This window comes from Gracilinanus agilis, chromosome 3 (genome assembly GCF_016433145.1).
Source record: "Gracilinanus agilis isolate LMUSP501 chromosome 3, AgileGrace, whole genome shotgun sequence".
Lineage (NCBI taxonomy): Eukaryota > Metazoa > Chordata > Mammalia > Didelphimorphia > Didelphidae > Gracilinanus > Gracilinanus agilis.
The window spans coordinates 441,164,565-441,187,961 of record NC_058132.1 but is presented as its reverse complement, the minus strand read 5'-3'; the positions used below and the strand labels follow the sequence as shown (position 1 = coordinate 441,187,961).

The 23,397-nt window shown below is 37.0% G+C and overlaps 1 protein-coding gene across 1 annotated transcript in view; it reads right to left on the bottom strand.

The window, feature by feature from the left end:
* ZNF654 (zinc finger protein 654) overlaps window positions 1-23,317 on the bottom strand; it is a 105,173-nt gene extending 81,856 nt beyond the window's left edge. Inside the window, exon 1 of the mRNA XM_044670328.1 lies at window positions 23,107-23,317. Within this exon, the coding sequence (XP_044526263.1) occupies window positions 23,107-23,295 (189 nt within the window). The 5' untranslated portion in view covers window positions 23,296-23,317. The remainder of the gene's footprint in view (window positions 1-23,106) is intronic.
* Between the last annotated feature and the right edge of the window lie 80 nt (window positions 23,318-23,397).

Here is a 23,397-nt window from a genome sequence, read left to right as displayed (position 1 = left end):
CTTTTCTTAATTGTAAATAAACTTCCATAAAAGTCAATTTTGACTTGAGATTATTCTTAATTGAGGATTGATAATAGTTCAAATCCTCTGGCGACCATCTTTTAATATACTGAACCTAAAAAACCCCTTTTCCCCCCTTACAAAGTGTCTGAGGTTAGATTTGAACCCAGGACCTCCTGTCTCTGGGCCTGACTCTTAATCCACTGAGCTACCCAGCTGCCCTCCCATCCCTTAATTTTCAAAATCAATACACCTCCTTAATGGTTTCTAAAGGTAGATTTATTATGAAATGTCACGGAAGAACATAGAGAAGTAAGGTAATATTCAAAGTAAAGAAATGTAATGCATTTCATGGTCATAAATTTGAAAGATCTTACGGTTAATCCTAGTTCTCAGCATTTATCTACTTTCATCTGATCCCTCTTGGCAAAATTTCTACAATCCTGGCCTTAATTTTGATTCAGACCACTTTAGTTCAATCACCATGGAGTTGGTTAGTCATTGGTGCTTCTTAGATCTTGAGTTTGCTTTTGATACCCAAGATATTTAAAGTGTGAATCTGGGTTTAAACCAGTCTTTTAAAACATCATTCTCAGGAGAAGAGTTTGGACTTCCGGTTAAGATGGCGGCAGAGTAAGGAGCAGCTGCTCGATTTCTCCTAACCGAAGCATACAGGACTCCTCAAGGGGAAATAAAAACAAACCCAGATGAACGAAGGAACCCCACAACAGGGCGCAGCATTGAAGGTACGCAGAATCGGGGCATCTCCACGCTATAAAGGGGTGAAACAGCTCTCACTAAAACGCAAGAGGAAGAAGCCCCTCTCCCACCCCCCACACCTCGCACAGCTCCAAGGCCAATGCACAAGAGTGAAAACAGGACTGGGGCAACCAGTAAATCACTAGCAGCCCCAGGGCTTGTACCTGTGTGCTGCAAGACGAGGGACCCCAAGTGGCTAGGGGCCCCGCACCGACTTTCCCCAGACTTTCCCCAGCGTCTGCGGGGTGGGGGGGTGGGGGGGGTGGGGACAAAGATCTCTAACACAGGGACTTTCCCAAGCCTCTGCATGGGAGAAGGCGTGGCCCCAGGCGTGAATAAAGATATCCAGGCCACGGACTTTCCCTAGCTTCTGGTGGGTCAAGACAGTGCCCTAAAGGAGAATAAAGATCTATAAAGCAGGGACTTTCCCCAAGAGTCTGGGGGTGGGGGGGGAGGGTGAAGGCAGTGAACTAGGCTTGAATAAAGACCTCCAGCCCAGGCTTGGACCTCAAGTGAGGACCCGGAGCAGACAGGAGCGCGTCTGTAGAAGCAGCCCCTGAGACTGCTGAAAGAGCCTCGGGCAGAGGGGCAGACCAGGGTCTACCAGGAGGCCTGACCCCGAGGACAAGGAGATTGGAGCCCCCGGGAGCTTAGAAAGCACAGGCAGACCCTGAGTATGAAGACAAAGCTGAAAAGGGGTGGGGCTAACAATGGCAAGCGGAGAACTCCAGGAGAAGAAAAAGATTATCAAGAAAAACTCTGGACCACTCGACAACTTTTACACAGAGAAAATCCAGACAAAAGAGGAGGACAAACAAGTTATCATATCCAAACCCTATCAAAAAAATGAAAGCTGGTCACAAGCCATTGAAGAGTTCAAAAATGAGATGTTGAAGAAGATGGAAGAGATCTGGCAAGAAAATAACAGCTTAAAAGGCAGAATTTTACAATTGGAAAGTGAGGCTCAGAAATCAAATGAACTGATAAGCAAATTGAATACCAGAAATGACCAGATTGAAAAGGAAAACCAAAAGATCATAGCCGAAAACCAAAAGATTATAGCCGAAAACCAGTCCTTAAAGGCTAGAATTGAAAAATTAGAACACAATGATCTCTCAAGACAACAAGAACAAATAAAACAAAGTCAAAAGACTGATAAAATAGAAGGAAACATGAAATATCTCAATGAGAGAGTGACAGACCAAGAAAATCGGTCTAGAAGAGACAACTTGAGAATCATTGGTCTTCCAGAAAAGGCAGAAATTAATAGAAACTTGGACTCCAAACTTAAAGAAATTATTCAGCAAAAATGGCCCTGAAGTTCTACAACAAGAGGGCAATATAGACATTGAAAGGATCCATAGAACACCCTCTACACTGGACCCAGAAAAGTCAACACCCAGAAATATAATAGCGAAATTGAAGAGCTTTCAAGTTAAAGAAAATATCTTACAAGAAGCCAGAAAGAGACAATTCAAATATCAAGGAGCACCAATAAGGATCACACAGGATCTGGCAGCCTCAACGCTAAAAGACCACAAGGCTTGGAATACAATATTCAGAAAGGCAAGAGAGCTGGGCCTTCAGCCACTAATCAACTACCCAGCGAAACTGACTATATACTTTCAGGGGAAAGTATGGGCATTCAACAAAATTGAAGAATTCCAAGTTTTTGCACAAAAGAGACCAGGACTAAATGGAAAGTTTGACACTCAACCACAAATATCAAGAGAAACATGAAAAGGTAAATAACAGAGGGAAAAGAAAGAAAACTTATAATTTTTTAACTTTGACTCTTTAAAGGCTTAAATAAGATCCAATTATCTGTATTACTATGTGAAGAAATTCTATGTATAATTCTCTGTAGTGAACTCTATTCACTATTATAATATTCACTATTATAGCAACCAGAAAAATAATTCATAGGGAGAGGATAGGATACTAAATGGTCTAAGATGACATGGGGGGTGGGAAAGAGGGGGGGAATAGTAGGGGTCACCAAGAAAAATCTGAGTAAATAAGAAAAATAGGATATTCTATTACACACAAAGAGGGCATGGGAAGGGGAGGGGATAAATACTATTATAAGAAGGAGAGTAAGAAAGCATTAAGAGGGAATAATCAAAACTTACTCTCAGTGTAATCAACCCGGAGAGGGAAGAGTAGCTTTATTATCATTCTGATAAAAAACTCTATCTAACCCTACTGAGAAAGTCAGAAGGGACAAAGCAAAGGGAGCAGGGGAGTGGGGAGGTCAAAAAAGGGAGGGAGAAGAAGGGGGAGGGAATTCATTAGGCCTTTAAAAAACAAAAAGAGGGGAATAACAAGGGAGGGGGCAGAAAGGGAAGTCAATCAAGGGAGGTGATAAGGGATACCAGCTCAAAGCAAACCACTGGTTTAAAAGAAAATAGTGTAAGAAGAAGGGGTGGGTCTAGGGGAGGATACAAATTATTTATACTCTTCTTTTGTGAGACTGCTAACCTAGACCAAACGTACCAGAAAGCCACATCATGCTTCCTCTGAAGGTCTCCATGTTCTAACCGCTTCACACACATCTTTTTTTTCCCCTCTCTCACTTGGCTCAATTTTCTTTGTTTTGGCTGGTCCCCTAAATTTTGCTAGCTGAATCTCTAAAAACAGTTCTGATTTAGATTCCTCTTTTCCCTGTCTTGTCAGTTGGCCTTTGTGACCTGGGCCTTTAAACAGGAACCTCTTATGCCATGGGTACTCATCTTAAGACAATATATTAGTAAAAATGCTAAAAGTAAGGTCAAGAGGAGAGTGACTAGGATGGGGAGGAAATTTAAAGTCAAACAATAGAAGGATCAGTTGAAGGAACCAGCAATGTTTTTTACCTGAAGATAAGACTTAAGGTATATGAAGGCTTGTCACGTGGAAGAGATATATTTGATTTGCTTGGTCTCGAAGAGCAAAATAAGGAGCAATGAATGGAAGTTGCAAAGATTTCAGGTTGAGATAAGCAACTTTCCTAATAATGATAGCTTTCCAAAAGTGAAATAAACCTCAGGTGATAGTGAATTTCCCCACTGCTGCTAGTCTTCAAGCAGTGTCTGAATAACATCTTGGGAGAGATACAATATGAATCAGCGTAAATACCTCTTTTTTTAGTCTCACTATGATTAAATTCTATGATTCTAAATTATTATGATATGAAGTTCTCAGATATTAAAATAAGTAAATAAAGGCTGGTATTTCCACACGTCAAGAACTGCAGCATAAAGACAACTCATGAGTAATTTATTGTCTTAGAATTAATTAGCACTAAAAATTAAGTAACTTAGTCACATAGTATTTCAGTGGCAAGATATGAACAAATGTCTGACTCCAAAACTAACCCTCTGCCTACTATATGTTTCTGCGTTGACTAAATATATGAGTATATAAACACATACAGGTATCTATCTCTTCCACATCATTACTTTCTTCAACATGGTTTCAATATACTGCAGGTCAGCACAAAAAATTTAAATGGGAATTTTCTGGAAATTCTTTAAAAGCCACAGAAAACACACAAAGGCCAACAGACGACAGAAAAAGTTTGGAAACTATATAGCCTATGACCAAATACTTAACCTAAATTTTACAATAAGGAATTGTAAATATCTCAAAAAAGAAAAAGAAAAAGAAAAAAAAATCCAACTTCTCTGGTATGAAAGGAGAGCCAAAATTTTCCCCACAGATTTTCCAGATTGTGGGGTCACCAAGCCCCTAACCCCTGCAATGTGGAAGGGGTACCTTTATATCAGTATTAAAAAATTCCGCATTACATGTTAAAAACTGAGAATTATGAGGAACAAAGTAGATGTGCTATATTTGCAATAGTTACAATCCTACAATGAAGTTGAGATATTCAGCATAGACTAGCACGTCTGGTGTGAAAGCCTGTCTGGTTCTTTTCAAGGCTACTTATACACCTTTGGCATCCACTTGTCACCCAGATCTCATCTGTGACTCCAAGAAGCTGCAACATGGGCTGTGGCTACAAATCCCAATAAAACCATCTGCTGAGACAGGTTGAAGGTAATGGATTTGCCTCAAATCCATTTTCCCCCCAAAGAAATGGGAAATAATGAGAATAATCTGTTCCAATGGCTATGAAGGTGGCTTAAACAGGTGCTTTAGTGCTCGCTTAAACACTGAAAATGCATCTTGGGCTATTACCATAGTCCTGATTTTTGTTCTGCCACTGGACTTAGAAAACTCTGGAAGAATAAGACTGACAACTTTTTGTAGCTGCCCCATTTAAGTCCACTAGACTAACAAGTCAAAACCAGGCCCTCTTCAAAATGAAAGATGAGCAACAATGAAGTTAATTTTAATTTCAACAGTGTAGATTTTTTTAGAAATGCAACCTGTAAAAGAAAGTGTGTTTAATTTATTCTATGGAAAGTAGACAATGTGATATAAAGAAAAAAGGACTTGGATTCAGGGCTTTTGACTTTAGGCAAATTACAATTTCTCCCAAGTCTCTGGTATCATCTATAGCAGCGGTTCCCAAACTTTTTTGGCCTACCACCCCCCTTTCAGAAAAAATATTACTTAGCCCCCTGGAAATTAAATTTTTAAAAAATTTTAATAGCAATTAATACAAAAGATAAATGTACCTGCCCCCCTGGATCATTGCAGCACTCACCAGGGAGCGGTGGCGCCCACTTTGGGAATCACTGATCTATAGAATGAGGAGTACCTATCCCAGAGTTGTTGTCAAATACAGAAAAGGTAATATATTTGTACAGTCGTCCCTCACTATATCGCGGTTCACTTATTGCAGTTTCACTGTATCATGGGTTTAAAAAATACAAATCTAATTCTATTACATGGCATTTTCATTACATCATGGAATTTTGTGGATGAATACCATACTGTACACAATGGAAATCCTGTACCCTACTACTGCTTGCAGAAGCTTGCCAATGTGAGATTTTAAACAGGACACTATTGGCTAATGGAATGAAAGGCGACTAACCACAGCATTGTGTTTTGTATCCTGGGCACTAATTGACTTGGTGACTGAAACACTGGTGTGTTTGCTCTCCCGCACTGTGCCCATAATAATAAATGCCTCTACTTTGCGGATTTTCACCTATTGCGGAAGTCTCTGGAATGTAACTCCTGCCAACAGGTGAGTGACCACTGCACTTTGTAAACTTTATGTAAACATACAAATATCAGATATTGTTATTAAAATATTTTATTAAATTTAGAGAAATTTTAAAGAAATAATTTGAATAACTCTGATATTACCAGAATTTGAATTAATGAGTCATACGTAATTGTTTAATGAAGTATTTTATTTATAAGCTTCATAAAGATACTCTTTTATTCTTTAATGTTTGTGAGTCATATCTCCTTAAGAATAAAAACTTTGCTGGGTGGCTCAATGTATTGAGAGCCAGCCCCAGAGATGGGAGGTCCTAGGTTCAAATCTAGCCTCAGACCCTTCCCATTTATGTGATCCTGGGCAAGTCACTTAACCCTCATTACCTAGTCCTTACTACTCTTCTGCCTTATAAAAGGTAAGAGTTTAAAAAAAGCTTTGTTTTTTCCTAGTGTTTTTAGTACAAATGGATGTTTTATTTTATCAAAAGCTTTTTCTGCATCTATTGAGACAATCATGATTTCTGTAGGTTTTGTTATTGATATTAAGTTGATAGTTTTCTCAATACTGAACGAACCCGGCATTCCTGGTATAAATCCCCGGTACAAATCCCACAAATCCTATGATCCTTGTGATATATTGCTATAATCTCCTTGTTACTATTTTGCTTAAAAATACTGCATCAATATTCATTAAGGAAATTGGTCCATAGTTTTCTTTCTCTGTTTTTGCTCTTCCTGATTTTTTTGTGTTGTAAAAGGAATTTGGCATAGGACTCCTCTTTGTCTATTTTTCCAAAACGTTTATAGAGTAATGCAGTTAATTGTTCTTTAACTATTTGGTAGAACTCACTTGTCCTAGGGACTTTTTCTTAGGCAGCTCACTGATGGTTTGTTCAATTTCTTTTTCTAATATAGTGTTATTTAAGCATTCTATTTTCTTTTCTATTGATGTGGGAATTTTATTTTGTGTAAATATTTGTTCATTTCACTTAAGATTCATATTTATTGGCATATCATTAGGAAGAACTACTTTAATTTCATTATCACTGGTGGTATATTCACTCTTTTCATTTTTGATACTGATAATCTGATCGTTTTTAAAAAAATCAAATTAATCAATGGTTTATCTATTCCACTCAACCTCCCCCCAAACCAGTCATTAGTAGATGGTTTTCCTATTTTCAATTTTATTAATTTCTTATTTCATTCTCAGGATTTCCAATTTGGTGTTTAATTGGGGATTTTATGTTGTTCTTTTTCTAGTGCTTTCAATTATATGCCCAATTCATTGATCTTTTTCTCTATTTTATTAATGTAAGCACTTAGAAATATAAATTTTCCCCTAAGTACTGCTTTGGCTGTATTCTCTACAATTTGGTATGCTACCTCATTGTTGTTATTTTCTTTAATGAAGTTACTTACTGTTCAATTAAATTTTTTTTAAAACCCTTGCCTCCCACCTTAGAATCAATACTATGTATTGGTTTCGAAGCAGAAGAACAGTAAGGCAATGGGGGCTAAGTGTCTTGTCCAGTGTCATACAGCTAGTACATGTCTGAGACCAAATTTGAACCCCAGGATCTTCCATCTGTAGGTCTGGTTCTCAATCCATTGAGCCACCTAGCTGCCTCCAAATCGTATTTGATTATGATTCCAAAGTATTTGAATTATTTCTTTCTGGCTGATTACAAAATTTTCTCCTTCACCTGGGAGCTCTGGAATGTGGCTATAATATTCCTGGAAGTTTTTATTTTGGGATTTCTTTTAGGAGGTGTTGGGTGGATTCTTTTAATTTCTCTTTTACTTTCTGTTCCTAGGATAGCAGGGCAGTTTTCCTTGAATTATGTCTAGGCTCTTTTTTTTTTTTATGATGGCTTTCAGGGAGTCCAAAAATTCTGAAAAGATCTCTCCTTGATCTATTTTCTAGGTCAGACATTTTTCCAATGAGACACTTCACATTTTCTTCTATTTTTTCATTCTTTGAATTTTATTTTGGGGTATATCTCATGGAGCCATTAGCTTCCACTTGCCCAATTCTAATTTTTAAGAAATTATTTTTTCAATGGGCTTTTAGTAGCTTTTTTCCATTTGGCCAATTCTATTTCTTAAGGAGTTCCTTTCCCCCAGTGAAGTTTTGTACTTTTTTCCATTTGGTCAATTCATTTTTTAAAACATTCTTTTCTTCATTGTTTTTTTTATCTGTTGGCCAATTTATTTTTTAAGAGGTTATTTTCCTTGTTATTTTTTGTGCCTCTTTTACCAAACTATTTGACTCTTTTTTTTTCATAATTTTTGTACATCACTCTTACTTCTTTTCCTAATTTTTCTTCTGCCTTCCTTATTTGATTAAAAACAACGACAAAAACTCTCATACTTTCTATCTTAGAATGAATACTAAGTATTGGTTCCAAGGCAGAAGAATGGTAAGGGTTAGACAACTGGTTTAAGTGACTTACTTACCTAGGGTCACACAGGTAGGAAGTATTTAAGGCCACATCTGAACCCAGGACCTCTTGTCTTTAGGGTCTCTATCCACTGAACCACCTAGCTGTTCCCCTCCCATATGATTAAAAATATCTTTTTTGAGTTCTTCCAAGAATTCTTCTTGTGAATCCAATTCACATTTTTCTTTGAGTTTGCTTGTAGCTGCTCTGACATCATCATCTTCTGAGTTTTTGCTTTGATTTTCCCTGTTACCACATTAACTTATGTTATAACCAGTTTCTTTTTTGATGTTATTTTCTAATTTTTTTCCAATCTTTTTCTTTTCCAATCTTTTTTTATGTTAAAGTTGGGTTCTGCTACCTGGGATTGAGGAGGAAATGTCTCAAGCTTCATGCCTTTCTTGCTATTTTTAGAGATAGCTCTGAAGGTCTATAGCTTTTCAGTGCTTCTAAGGTAGTATGACTCTAAGGAGAAGTGTGGTCACTGTTTTCCTGGACCATGCTCTGGTCTTTAGCCAGGAAAGGATCTTACTCTCCTGTAGCCACTAGTGTTAGCATTCATTCCTCCTAGCCCTGGGACTATGATTAGTCTGTTCTCCTGAAGAAACAAGTGGTCTCATTCCTTTTCGCCCTGGGACTGTGGCAATGAAACTTGTCTTGAACCCAGTGAGAGCAAAGGACCCCTTGTGATCTGTTTTTGACCAGTTGTCTGACTCCCTCACCCTCATCCATGTAACCTCATCGCTTCTATCAAATTGTCCTGACAACGGAGCAGATAGTTCATATTTGCTGGAGAACTAAGCTCCAAGTCTCTGTATTCAGTTGCCCACAAAGTAAAGTTGGGATTTGTCCTGGTCCCAGAGATAAATTTATCTTTTTCACTTGGAGAATAAAATTCTGTCAAAAGAAATTCCATGTCTTTGAATGATGGATTATAAAGTTTGCATGCTCTTTTTTAATTCTTTTATATTTTTGTGTGGATCAATTTGGAACTTGGGGAAATCTCCTCCTGAGAATCTCTAAATCATTTCCTGTAAAAGGTTTGTACCCCTTCACACATGCAAAATCCCAGTGTCATTTTGATAAACCATCCTGTCACAAACAGATAGTATAGTTACTGCAGCTTCAGCCCCTTTTTCATTGTTCCCAGCCACATCACTGCTCCCTTCCTTGGCTTTATCTGGATTTTCTTTAGTTGGTTCCTTTTGTTGACTATTAATTATCTCCAGCTGCATGATTGTTTTTGCATCTAGAGCTTGACCCTCTGTCAGCTTTCTATTAATTTCAACTAGTTCATTAATACGTTCATTTAAGGCCAAAATAATCTGCTGGATATTAATAGGAGTTCTTTGAAGAAAGATTATGATCTTTCTAATTGCCGAAATTCCATGACAGAGTACCACTATCATTGCCCCTACTATAGGCAGGTATGATATTATTTCTGCCATGGTTATAGCAAGCCATTTATAGTTATCATATAATTCCATCAAACCCAGTAAATATTATGGAATAATAATAAACCAAAGTCTGAATGCACTTGCTCATACTGTGTAAAACATTATAGAACTACTAAGGAAGATGAAAATCAACCTCAGAATTTCCATTTTGGTGTTGTCCTATAGAAGATGGTTCAAACTACGCTGGCTATGCCAAAAACTGATGTGATTGTAGAGGGACTTGATTGTAAAGATATAATTGTTAAGAAAAGGGTAAAGCAGAAAGCCCCAGATGAAAAAGGAGCTTTAAACCTTCCTTAGGTATAAACAGGAAATCAGATAACACAATCAAACTTCCTGTAGAATCCCCTCAACCAATCACAGTGTGTTTCTTCAGGAAGACTAGCCTCCTGGCACCAATTGCTGTTTCAATTAATGAAAACTAAATCAATAAAATCAGAATAAGAATAATTCAATAACGCATCTGACTAATGATATTACTGATGATAGTTAGGCTCAACTTTACAGAATAAGACTGGATCCTCCTCTGACCCTTAAACTTGATCTAGAACTTCCTTGAGGCTGACCTGTTGCCAGGTCAACCAACAAAAGGTCAGTAGCTGGATTGACTTTTATAAACAAAACTTTTAATGGTGTTAATCAAAAACAACAAGGGAAACTGACAGAAAAAAAGAGGATTATTAGGAATCCCTAAATGAAGTTTGATCCTAGTTTTAAGTATTATATCTAACAGCTTCAGAATATTGATAGCTGAACTAACCAGGCCCACTGGCTCAGGCAGGCCACTGGTCAAACTGGCCTGCTTTGGTGGACACTGCTTGCCTATAGACAAATTAGATGGTAGCTTGATTGAAGATAAATTGATGAATAGATGCTCGACTGCTGACCCAGGGCTAATAAGCCCTGGGCCAGAAGAATAATTAGTTGGTTGAAATATATTTTGTTTCCTAAGAGATTGTTGGGTTACCTAAGTTATCTAAACCCACATTTCTCCTCCCTCCACCCTGGATCCTTAGCTCCAAAATGAGTCTCTCAGGTCCAGTCTCTGCCTCCCTTTAAAGGGCACAGCCCAACCGACAATTGGTCTCATGCCCCAGGATGGCATCAGGAATCTCCCAAGATTCCAAATGTCCAACTGCAAACTGTACCCACAGGCATGGTTTCTTGCAAAACCTTGCAAAACTTAACTGACAGCTGAGAGCTCCTGATGCTGCTGCCACTGGCACCAATGCAGCCACCTCCATGTCTATGGCTCCACCAATTTGCCCTGTGCTGTGCTCCACATCTGTCCACTGTCCTAGTGAGACAGATCTTTCTTATCAATCTCTTCTAAGTTGTCTTCGGAAGGGAAATTGTTTCATCTGAACTTTTGTTGGTTCTGCTACTCCAGAATTCAATATGTAGGAAAATTTGGAAGAGCCTTGGCTGAATGCTTCACTATTCTGCCATGTTGGCTCCAATTCCAGTCATATGTAAATTCTAGAAAATATTTTCCAGCATTAGTTTTCAAAGTGCAGGATAGAGTATCATTTATAAGGTATAAATGAAATCAAACTTTTTATGACTAAATTCTACTTATGCTTTTTAAAAAATATATAAGCTTCTACTAGATTTCATCACAGGCCATTAAAAATTAACTCCTTCAATTATAGCATGGAGATACAACACATAATTTATCAACTTTTAAGAATAGCATGTCTCATAGATACATGTTCTTAATTTTAATCTTTAAAATGTTGCATACCTTGCTGAGAATATTTTTGTCACATTATTAAATTAACTAAAAAGATTAATGGACTCATTCAGCATCTTAAAATGCCCCAATATCCTTGCCTTTCCATACTGGTATAAAAGTTAAAAGTTATTAATGATATTTTATTTTTTCTAACACTTTACAAGTTTATTTTTAAAGTATCAGCTTGCCCAAATTTAATTTAAACTAAATTTGCTTGTGTTTTGTAACTGCTAAGATGTAACTGGCAAATTTTTGTCAAAAAAAAAAAGGAAAAAGACTTAAGAATCCACAACTGCTGTACAATAGTGGTTTGCTTTTATGTGCAATAAAAACTGATGCCATTATTCACTACTATTTTTACTACTGTTAAAGTTCACAATCTAAATGTTTATTTAAGATGCAACAAGGGATTATTTAAGATGAACCTCTACCAAATCTTTTAAGATGTTATTTGACAAAGATTTAAGGGCCTTTTACATATGATACTGTCTTGGGGGCAGAGGGAGATGGTGAATATAGATACGAAGGTTAAAAAATTGATACACAAATATAATACAAGGTAGAATGTGACAAAGATGAGAGACAAAAAACTCTAGGACAATTCAAAGAAGGCAGGAGGAAGATAGGGCTAAGGCAATCCAAGTGGCTGGTCCCTAAAGGAAGAATTTTCTATAGGAAAGAGGAGTGCATTCCAGAGAATTGGTAATAGAAATGTCAAGGCAAAATTAAAAAATAAGTAGGAATAAGTTTAAATGGATTGAAAAGTATATGAAGGAAAAAAAAGTTGGAAAAATGGGTTAGAGGCAGATTATGGAAGGCCTTAAATGGAAAGTTAAATACGTTGTATTTTATTCTATAGGAAACAAGGGAATCAGTGAAAATATCTAAGATGATGTTTGCTCTTTGTACTTTGTTTTCAAAGAGGACCAATGATATGAGATAATGTCTTTATTTTGCACATGGACTGGATTTAAGTAAGGCAAAACAGCACAAAGTGGTCAGCTTCAACCTCTTTCCAGGGTTATCAAAGTCCAGTGGCAAGATAAAGTCAGGATGACTGGCAGCAGCCCAGGATGCAGTGAATGGCCTTGATGTCTCTAATGGCTGACCAACAGACTTCATGACTTTTGGAACAAATTGTTCTCATTTAGAAAGAATAGAGATTGAAAGTATATGAAGACCAGACAAAAAGCGATTAAAATAGTCTAGATGAGAGGTGACAAAGTTCTGAACTAGGTCTGTAGTAGGGTTGAGTAGACAAAGAATGTATCTTAAACATTCTGTAGAGGCAGAACTAACAAAACTTGGTTGTAGAAGGAAAAGGATAAGTCAAAGATGATAGATTTACATTTGGTTACAGTAGGAAGGTGGTGATACTACCAACAGAAACTGGTGGGTTTTGGGGAAAGATGACAGTTTAGGACATTTCAAGTTTAAGATACCAATGGGACACCCAGGTGGCAATATCCAAAAAGGAAATAAAGATGAAAAACTGGAGATCAAGGAAGATGGTCTGAATATAGATGTCTTCTATTAGCAGGACAAGTTCACTGGAGTTTGGGGGTGATAGAGCATAAAGAAAAAGAAGAAATTTCAGGAATACCCTCCAATTAGGTGGGAGAAGAGGAAAACAAAAATTTAAAAATAAGAAACAATTAAGACAAGTAGAAGGAAAAACTAGACTGTTGTTCTGTCATTTTTCAATTGTGTCTCACTCTTCCTGACCCAATATTAGGTTTTCTTGGCAAAGATAATGGAGAGCTTTGCCATTTCCTTCTCCAGACTAATATTTAATACTCTTCTGCCACTTGCTACTTGTGTGAAATTACACTTTCCTTTATCTCTGAGCTTTAATTCCCTCATCTACAAAATAAGAGGCATGGCCTGAAGGAGAGATCACTAAGGTCCCTTCCAGTTCTAGAAAAATGTTTACTTATTAGTTATTTTACTTCTCCTGGACACAGAGGCTTAGATCACCCCTGACATTTTATTCCTGTTTTAACATTCTATGATTTTTAAATATTCTGAACTTTCTTTAACCAAGTAATTTGAATGATAAAAAGTGCTCTCCACAAAATTCTAAAGAAACCTATTCTAAGATTTGCATGTGGACATGGTGAAATAAATACTTATTTTTTTAAAAAAAGTAAGTTTTATTAAGAGTCTACCAAGAAAGAGATTGAAAATTTCCAAGCCCAGCTAGGTATTCTCTCTTATATGAAACTTTACTGTGCAAAAATTTCATACTCCATTTGGATTTCTATATTAATAATTTGCATTACCCTCCTCATTCAAGTGTAAGGTCTGGGAAGGCAGGAACTGTCTTGTTTTACCTTTATATTCCTAGTTCCTAACAAGTACACTCTCCATAATAGGCACTTAATAAACATTTGCTGAACTAAGAAGGTAAATTGAAAGAACATATTTGATAGAAGTAAAGGAAGTTATATTCTATAACGAATAGAAAGCTTATAGAAAGGCTGAATTCCTCTTTTTAAAAATCGATTTCTAGCATATATGGTAATTCCAGCATGGTAAGAGTTTTTTCCCAACACTTTTCTCTTACATTATACTGGCTATCCCAAAAATTTTAGTGGAGTTTTGTGCTTTAATACTTTAAAACTGCACTAAGATCTTTGGGACACAAATTTAGGATTAGGGTTTAGGAACATGGCCTATCATTTCATCCTAAGGAGAATTCCAAGGTGAGAAAATTCCTCAGCAATTTAGCCTTAGAAAGTTATCTAAGGAAGAGGTTAAATGACTTGTCCAGGGGTCACACAGCCAATATGTATTAGAGGCAGAACTTGAATCAAGGTCTTCCTAGATCCAAGATCTGCTTTATATTCACTATATTATGCTGCTTCTATTTAAGGTTATAAAATTGTCATAAGACACAGAATCATCAAAAATATGTTGTAAATTTTATAGGGTACAATGACTGCTTTGGTAATTCTAAGGCAGGATAAAAGGGAGAAAAAATGACACTTTTTAGTATAATTAAAATGTATGCTCCCAGAGGGAAAAGAAACAAGTCTCTGAATTCCCAGTGCTTAGCACAATGCATATTTAATAAGTGCTTTAGAACAAACAAGATATAAAAAAGGAAAATTCTCTCTCTCTCTCTCTCTCTCTCTCTCTCTCTCTCTCTCTCTCTCTCTCTCAATACAACTCCAATACTAAGTATCACTTCCAAAGGCTAGGCAATTAGAGTTAAATAAGTGACTTGTCTAGAGTCACACAGCTAGGGAGTCTAAAACAGTAATGGCCAAACTTTTTAAAGAGGGGGCCAAAGGAAAGGAAATATTCATCTGTCTGTTTCTAAGGCTACTCTTTCGAAGTTTCATTGTATTATATCCTACTCATTGTATTCATCAGATTAGGAATAATGTCAAATGGCTGGATAGAACATTTCAGGGGGTCACATCTGGCCCACAGGTTGTAGTTTGTCCATCACTGGTCTAAAGTCATATCTGAATCCAAGATCTCCCATTTCTAAGCCTGGAAGTCAATCCATTGAGCTAAGTGGCTTGCCCCAAGGGCTCTTTTGATGGAAAATCCCATACTTCTAAAGGCAATCCATTCTATGTTTGGTCAGCTACAATTGCTAGGGTATTTTTCTTCACATCAGGTTACTTTTGCAACTTCCATCTTTCTCTTCCACTTTTGCTGGGGCTCCTCTGGGGCCAAGAAGAACAAATCCTGTCCATCATCCATATGATAAGCCCTTCTAATACTCCAGATAGTGTTAATCCACACTTCCTCTCAATCTTCCCTCCTCCCTAAACATACTCTATTCCAAGCTAAATACTCCCAGGCCCTTTAGCTAATAATCATATGGTATTATCTTCAGCAGCTAGGTAGTATAATGGATACAGCAGGGGCTGGAGTCAGGAATATTCATTTTCCTGGGTTCACATCAGACACTAACTGTGTGACTCTGGGCAAGTCACTTAACCCTGTTTGCCTCAGGTTCCTTCTTGGTAAAATAACCTAGTGAAGGAAATGGCAAATCACTCCTATATCTTTGCCAAGAAAACCATAGGGCCATGCACAGATCCTTAGGATATTCCACAAGACTTCCAAGTTGACAGTAAACCACTAATGACCATTCATTGGGTATTCTAGATCCACCTGGTTCTACTACTATTTAGCAAATATCTTTCCTTCTTGCCTTTAAGAAGGGCAAAAAAGAGTTTGTCAAACACTTTGCTAAAATATAGGTAAACAAACAAACAAAAAACTGCAGACTGAACAAATGAAAGATTACTACAAATTACTAATGGAATTAAAAAAAATTAATTGAGATTTGACCTCACCCATAGCAAACTGACAAATATAATAAAAAATGGAAATAAAAATATAGGAGGGCTGCAAGAACTATATTAATACACTTGGTAGAACTATGAATTGACTGACCCAAACACTCTGGAAGACAATTTAAATTAGGGAAAGAAACTGGACCTGTCATTTCACTGGTATCAGTAATCTCCCCCTACCAATCAGCATCTTCTCTGCCACTAATATCTAAAAAGATGCCTTGAACATTAAGAAGTGAAGTGATTTGCTCGGGGTTCCATGGCTATTAGGTATCAGAGGCAAGATTTGAACCCAAAGTTTCCTGTCTATTTAGCTACAAAAGAAATAGTCCCTAAAATTCCCAGCCCCTTTTACTCAAAGATACTATTGCTTGGCACATTATCCAAGGAGATCAAACACAGAAAGGTCTTATACATACCACAATCCAAAATCTTCACAGCAGAAATTTTGTGGTAGCGAAATGATAGAAATAAAATACATGTCCAACAACCTGGCAATGGCTAAATACATTGCGGCACATTCATAATAATCATATATGATATACATTATAAATAATACTATAATATAGTAATTATCTACTATCACCACACTATAAGAAATGATGAATATAAAGAATTGAGAACAAACAGCATGGGAAAATACTCACACACCCAAGTAGAACCAAAAAAAAATATAGTGCTTTAAGGCTTGCAAAATGCTTTGTGTATATCATCTCATCTGATGCTCATAATACAACATACTGTAACAGAAATTGAAAAAAATTTAATTAAACATTATGTAAATGTAATGTCAAAAAATTAGTCCCCAGCAAACTTTACTATGGGATAGTATAAGATTGTTGCATGTCTTCAGGTGCTCACCAGCAAGTCAACAGTAGTAAAACAAATTCACTGGAGTTTATGGCTCATTACTGTTACTCTTTGGGACATTTACTGAAATAGAATGTATATTTTTGGTTATTTAGTCATATTTTTAAAATATTGTTGAATATATGTACAGACAGAATATGAAAAACTAGTTTTCAATTCATAATCTGCCCATTTTATTTAATCCTCTCAGATTAAGAAAAATGAAGATTATGCTGTTTCTTAAGTACCCAAGGATATGGAACATAGAATAAAAAGTAGTACACCAAACTATGTAAGAAATATAGTGATTATCTGGAAGTCAAATGTAAAATAAATAGAAAGTTCTTTACTTTTTTTAACATCATCTAGTATTCTGGATTTTATTTTTACTTCAATTCTATGTATCCTAGTTTGATTTATGCAAATCAATCCTGAAGTCTACTGACTATCTCCTTAAGTATAAAGCAAATGTACAATAATAAAGTACAGCCCATATTATAGAGTTTGTGTGTGTGTGTGTGGAGAGGGAAAGGGGAGGGAGACCTTAGTTCAGTGATGGCAAGCCCATGACACAGTTGCCAAAGATGGTACATAGAGTACACTCTGTGGACACGCAGCCTCCCTCACTACCCCAGAGTTCATTACTAGAAAGGCAGAGGTACTCAAGTGGAGCTGCTCCCCTCTCCATTTCCACTACATCTGATGACATTTTTCCCATTACCTAGCAGCCGAATGGGAGTGCACAGGGGGTAAGGTGAGTGGCTCACAGGCAGTAGAGCTCCCTCTCTATACTTGCTGGGGATATTCCTCACTTCACCATCCCTTCTGCCCAGCAGCCCAATGGGAGTGCTTCCTCCCTCCCCTGTGTGGAGTAAGGGTGGGGGCAGGGTATACCCAGTACTCAACTGGGGGGGTGGGGTGGTACAGCATGCTGTCTTTGGGGTGGAGGGGGGGCCAGCACAGCACTCTGACTCTAAAAGGTTCACCATCACTGCCTTAGTTAATTTTACCTTTCTTGATGAAGATATAAATACAGGTGTTATAAGACTCCTATGAATATCCAAATAGTTACATCTATAAATGTTAAGTGATTCAGCATCTTCAGATTTTCCAACATTTGATGCTAATGTTTCATAGGGAACAATGAAGCTTTCCATTTCACCTTAGAAAGGCATCCTTTAAGTACTTATATTTCTACTAAAATTTATTTATTGATTAAAATACTACCCACTTCTTATGATAACATACTTTATTTAACAAGCAATAAGAAACTAAAAGTTGCTATTATGCTGCAATTTTTTGGAAGAAATGATTAGAAAGTCTATTTTAATAAATGTTAAATTTATAAACCAAATAATTATTAAACACCTATAAAAATACACTTTGCTAGCTATAGGGGCAGGATAAAAAAGGTTTGGGGCAAAACTAGACTATCTTTGCTTTTAGAGTTTATAATACAATGTCAACTGATTCATTATGGTAATTAAGTTTAGGTAAAAGATTACAACCTCTAGAGTTTAGAATAACTACTCAGATTATATACAATAACAAAAATATCTAGTATTTATATAGTATTTTAAGGTTTGCAAAGCACTTTACAATCAATCCTCAAAATTCCTGCTTAACTTTCACAACTTTGAACATTCACATGATTTATTAGTAACCTCATTTTCACTTTTGAGTTGGCAACTGAGCACATTCCAGGATATATGAAGTAGAGAAAAAAATGAGAGGTGCAATGCATACAAGTTTGTGGTGTGGCTGATATACTACTAGTACTTTCCCATTTTATTTACTCTATTGTAAAGACCTCTCCATGCATTCATTGCAATTTTCACTGTTTGCCTCAAAGTCAGTAATGTAGCTTAGCAAAAAAAAAAGGTGTTAAACTTCATGCCTTGCACCTGTCTGCAGTTAGCTGCAAATCTTGTGTTAAATAATTTAAAATTTGTTCTATCAGCAAAAAAGGAGTAAAGTTTTTATGGTACTGTAGATTTCATGTTATGAAAAGTGATTACTGTCTGAAATCAATGTTCTTTAACTGAACTGTTGGCACAAAAGATCACCAAATTCCAGAGAATAGTGAGAAAAAAATGTGTTGCATGTTACCAATTGCTTTCTGAGATATTTTAAAGTTGAATGTTATCAGAATGAATGTTTTTTGTAAACTATGCATAAAATTATGTTTTCAGAATCTCTAGCAAAAGATTAGTTTTTGGTGGTAGCAAGAATCTAACCCTCTATTTACAATAGGTTCAAAGTTTCAACCTTTGTTTTTGACTTTTGAGCCACTTTCTAAGAAAAATATTACTCCAGAGAAGTTGAGGATTGATTGCATTATTTTGTTTTATCCAAATAACTCTAGGAGGTGAGTGCTATTATTACTCCCATATTACAGATGAAGATATTGAAGAAGACAGAGATTAAGTGACTTGCCCAGGGTCTCTCAGCAAAGAATTGTGTTTTTCCTTAAGAAGTTCTTTCTTACTCTAGGCTATAACCACTGAATCACACAAGCAAGTCAAAAAAATATATCACTTTAATATGAGAGAGATGGAGTCAACTGAAACAGTGTCCAATTGACTGTTATATTTTCATTGTGTGTATTTATACCTCAGAAAACAGCAAATGCTATGAATCAAGGCTTGACTTATTGTTTTGTTTTTAAACTATTATTATTTAGACTTAAGAAAGCAGTAAAAATTAAGTATGCTGTATTTATACTCCACCCCGCCCCCAGTCAGTTGTTAAACTAGCACTCCCCAATTAAATCATATTAATTGAATTGCCAATTTTGTTCTTCCAAAGAGTTATAATGTAAAGTTATCAAACTTCATCCAAAAATTCAAGGGCACTCCCATCAACTTTACTTACACACACACACACACACACACACACACACAATATCCCCCTGTTCTTTCTGCATTCATCAGAATTCATTCTAATTCTGTAGTTCTAGTCTCCATTCTGACATTGAAGCAAATTTCAAAGACTGGCAGGTATGGAGTATCAAAGGAGGATTCATGATGCTGTGATTGCACACTGGCAGTTCATCCATTTCACACCGCTTTCGTTCAACATTATTGTCATAAAATTATGTTTATCTATCATCCCAATTCTGTCCCATCTAGAAAGTTTCAGAACACTAGGGGTGCTTTACTTTGAAAAGTATTAGAGAATGTTATAATTGTTAAAGAGAATTATTTCACCAAGTACTTTTTAGTGCAATGTTATTGTGTATAGTAAGTTTTACTATGTCTTAAGGAAAGAGGTACAAGGCCAACTTTGGTATTTTAATCAGAAGTTAACCTGATACCTTAGCATTTTTGATAGCTATATTTTCAATATAACTGGTTTCCTTTATATTCCTATGTATTTTATTTTATGCATTTAAAAATATTAATCTTCTGTTTTGCATGATAATACATGCAAAACCCAGATCAAATTGCTTACTATCTCCAGGAACAGGAAGGAAGGGAGAGAGGAAGACAATTTGGAGCTTATAGTTTCAGGAAATGTAGGTTGTTAAAAATTGTTATTGTATATAATTGGGAAAAGAAAATACTTTAAAAAACCTTATTCTTAGAAAGGATCTATAGAATTCATCAGACAAAAGCCCCTGTTCTGTATCAACATTTCTAAATACCTAAATTTTAATTCAACATTACCACTCCTCTCAAAGAAAGTTTACTTGAAATTCTTTCTACTCTTTCAGCTCTGCAAAGCCATACCTGTACAAGAATAATTTTTAAATTAATTCTCTACATGCATATTACCTATTTTATAGATTATTCAAAGATAACTCAGTCTGCTTAGCAAATGAGAACTAGCTTAATTAACCGTTAGCTTAAGTAAAATAATTTAAAAAGTAAACCTGCATTTTGAACTACTGTTTTAGATTATATAATTCACTGTACCCTTACTCAGACCAAATAGAAATTGCATCACCTGTTTTAAAAACCAACTAAGAAATTTAAGCTGACTACATTAAAATTTGTTTACTACAGGATGAAATTCGGCAATGGTAAAGTTTATAGAAACAGTGTAGACACAGTAAATAGCAGACTTCATTTAAAATCTGGTCATATACATAAAATCATGTGTCAAGTCATTCTCTACATAAAAATAACAATAGTCTCAGGGGTTGGTGTGAGGATCAAATGAGGCAACAGGTGTAAAAGTGTTTAGCACATTGTAGATGCTATGTACTTATACTCTCTTTCCCAAAAAAGTTTTAAAATAAATATTATTACAAAAGGAACCAATTATACTGAAAAAGAAATGAAAATAATAATAAAAGTTGGAGGATCTCAGGTTAAGAACCTTTATGTTTTAAGCCATCTTAAAAAAAGGTTTGCAGGCATAGCTCCTGTAGAAAGCTTTAAAAAATGAAGTTTTAGCATTTTACAAAAATAGCAAGTCAGTTTGTAATAAAACTTTCTAATATTGTAAAGCATGTAGATGTCCTAATGTGTTGCCATTTTACAACACAGAACAGAACAGATCCTTTTTTGTTTCTTTTTGTTCATATTTACTAACCTTTCACTAAACAGTTAACCTATTTATTTTCTAGAACACCACAAGAAACAAAATTTATAAGTATTGGAAAAATGGGGACCCTCTACTTCCTAGATCAGATTCTGTATTAATATAAAAGGTCAAAGTTGCAAAGACAAATTTTTAATAATATGTAAAAACTAAATGTTACTCCTTTATTACATGATGAGAAAACCGTAAAAACAAAAAAAAACCTACAAAAACAAAAAAACTACAGAACCAGGTTAACAGTAAACAATGAGTTTCAAATGTATCCAACAAGTTTCTTTGAAGTCAAGTAGTCAAAGTAAAAGATCATTTGTAACATAAATCTTCTCACAAACTGTCAATTAAAACATCTACAAACCATAGTTCCATCCCAGTTAGATGATTTCTAGATAGTTAACAATAGTGAAATAGCACTAAAGATAGTGAACTATTAGGTCTACTTTGGAGTACTACGACGTGCATTTCAAGAAAGTCACTACACAGAACTTTTGCTTCCAGTGTCAATCAACAGTGGGGCCAACCTTCCTGCCAAAACGACTACCACCCACAAGCTACTTATTCTAAAAAAAAATCAATGAATAAACAGCTTGCAGAACTTCAAGAAGATATCAACCCTAGCCTGTATCCTTTTTCAACATCCCAACACATTCAAATGCTAGTAAAATTTACTTAAGTCAGTTTCCCATTACCTTTCTCCCTATTTGTCACAAAGACAAAATGCAAAACAAAAAGGAAAAAAAATGGTATTAAAAATCTTCGTAAAATAGGATTTTCCCCTAAAACCTCAATCTCTTGCAAAACTATGGGAAAAAAGAAGTCAGAAGTAGGCTCTCTTTGGGGACTGTGTGGGAATGAAAACTAAATTTTTATGTATATGTTAGTGAAAGCATACCTCTTAAATTTTCCTCTAGGTAAGTACTTTTGGAGAAGGAACATTTTGCTTAAATCCAAAGACTTAAGCCTACACTGAAACACAGTGACTGCTGACTGAAAAGGGGAAAAGAGTTTTCTGACACTGCCGCTACGCTATTTCACTATCATGACTGCAATTTAAAAGAAGTATGGTTGTAACAGGAGCAATGGTTAAAGAAGAACGACTTTCCTAATATAGAGAAAGGTGCTATGTAGGGGGAGGTCAATAGGAAATAAGGTGGGAGGGAGTCAATTTCCCATAGGAAGAAAGGAAAACTCAAAACAAAACACGGAGCCACTGTGGTTCAGGGCCTGGGCAAAAGAAGAAGTAGCCCCAGTTGGGTGTCAGGGAGGGGATGACAGGAGACCCAGGCTGCGGGAGAGGGGAAGAGATGACAGGAGAGGGGGCAGTAGAGAGTTGACATGTCACCCACCCCGAAATAGTGGAGAACAAGGTGGAAAGAGGGGGCAACGCGGACGCGTAACTTAGGGAGGGAATGGGTACGAGTGTGAGGGAAGACAAGGAGGAAGCAGGAGAGAGAAACTGAATGGTTAACATCAGAAAAGAGGTAACCTTAAGCAGGCATGACTTGAACCTCAGGAGCTACTCTGGGAACAGGGGAATGAGAATTGGGCGAGGGATAGAGAGGGATATTACGTGAAAGTCGAAGAGAAGACCACCAGGCCAGGGAGTGACACCTCCTACCTCCCATCTGACCCCTCACCCCTTCTGCACCCTTATAGTGCCAGGGTCACGGCAGCCCCGCCCCCCGCCGGTGCCCGCAGCCTCTGTTCCCCACCCCCTCCCCCAGGGGCGCAGGGAGGAGCGTGCGCCATAGGCACCCCTATGGACTCAGGGAGGGTGAAGGAGGAGAAAATGCGGAGCTGCCGAGGGAGGTCAAAGGGGAAGCGCTCCCTTCCAAATCCCTCCCAGGCCAGCAGGGCGGCCCAAGGCAGCTTCTCACCTGACAGAAGCGGCGGCAATAATCCCGGCTGCTGATCCTGCTGCTGCTGCTGCTTCCAGAGCCACAGCTGCCTTCCCCATCGCCCCCGACCCCGGCTCCGAATGCGACGGAGCCCGGAGGGGACTCCACGATCGCCTCGAGCTCTTCCCCGAGGCGCTCGGCCTCCTGGTCGCTCTCTTCCTCCGCCATGAGGCTCTCGCAGCCCAGCGCGTACCAGCCCTAGCGAAGCCGTCGCTGCCGCTGCTAACCTACTCCTCCTCCTCTAATTCCCTCCCCTCTTTTCCCCCCCCC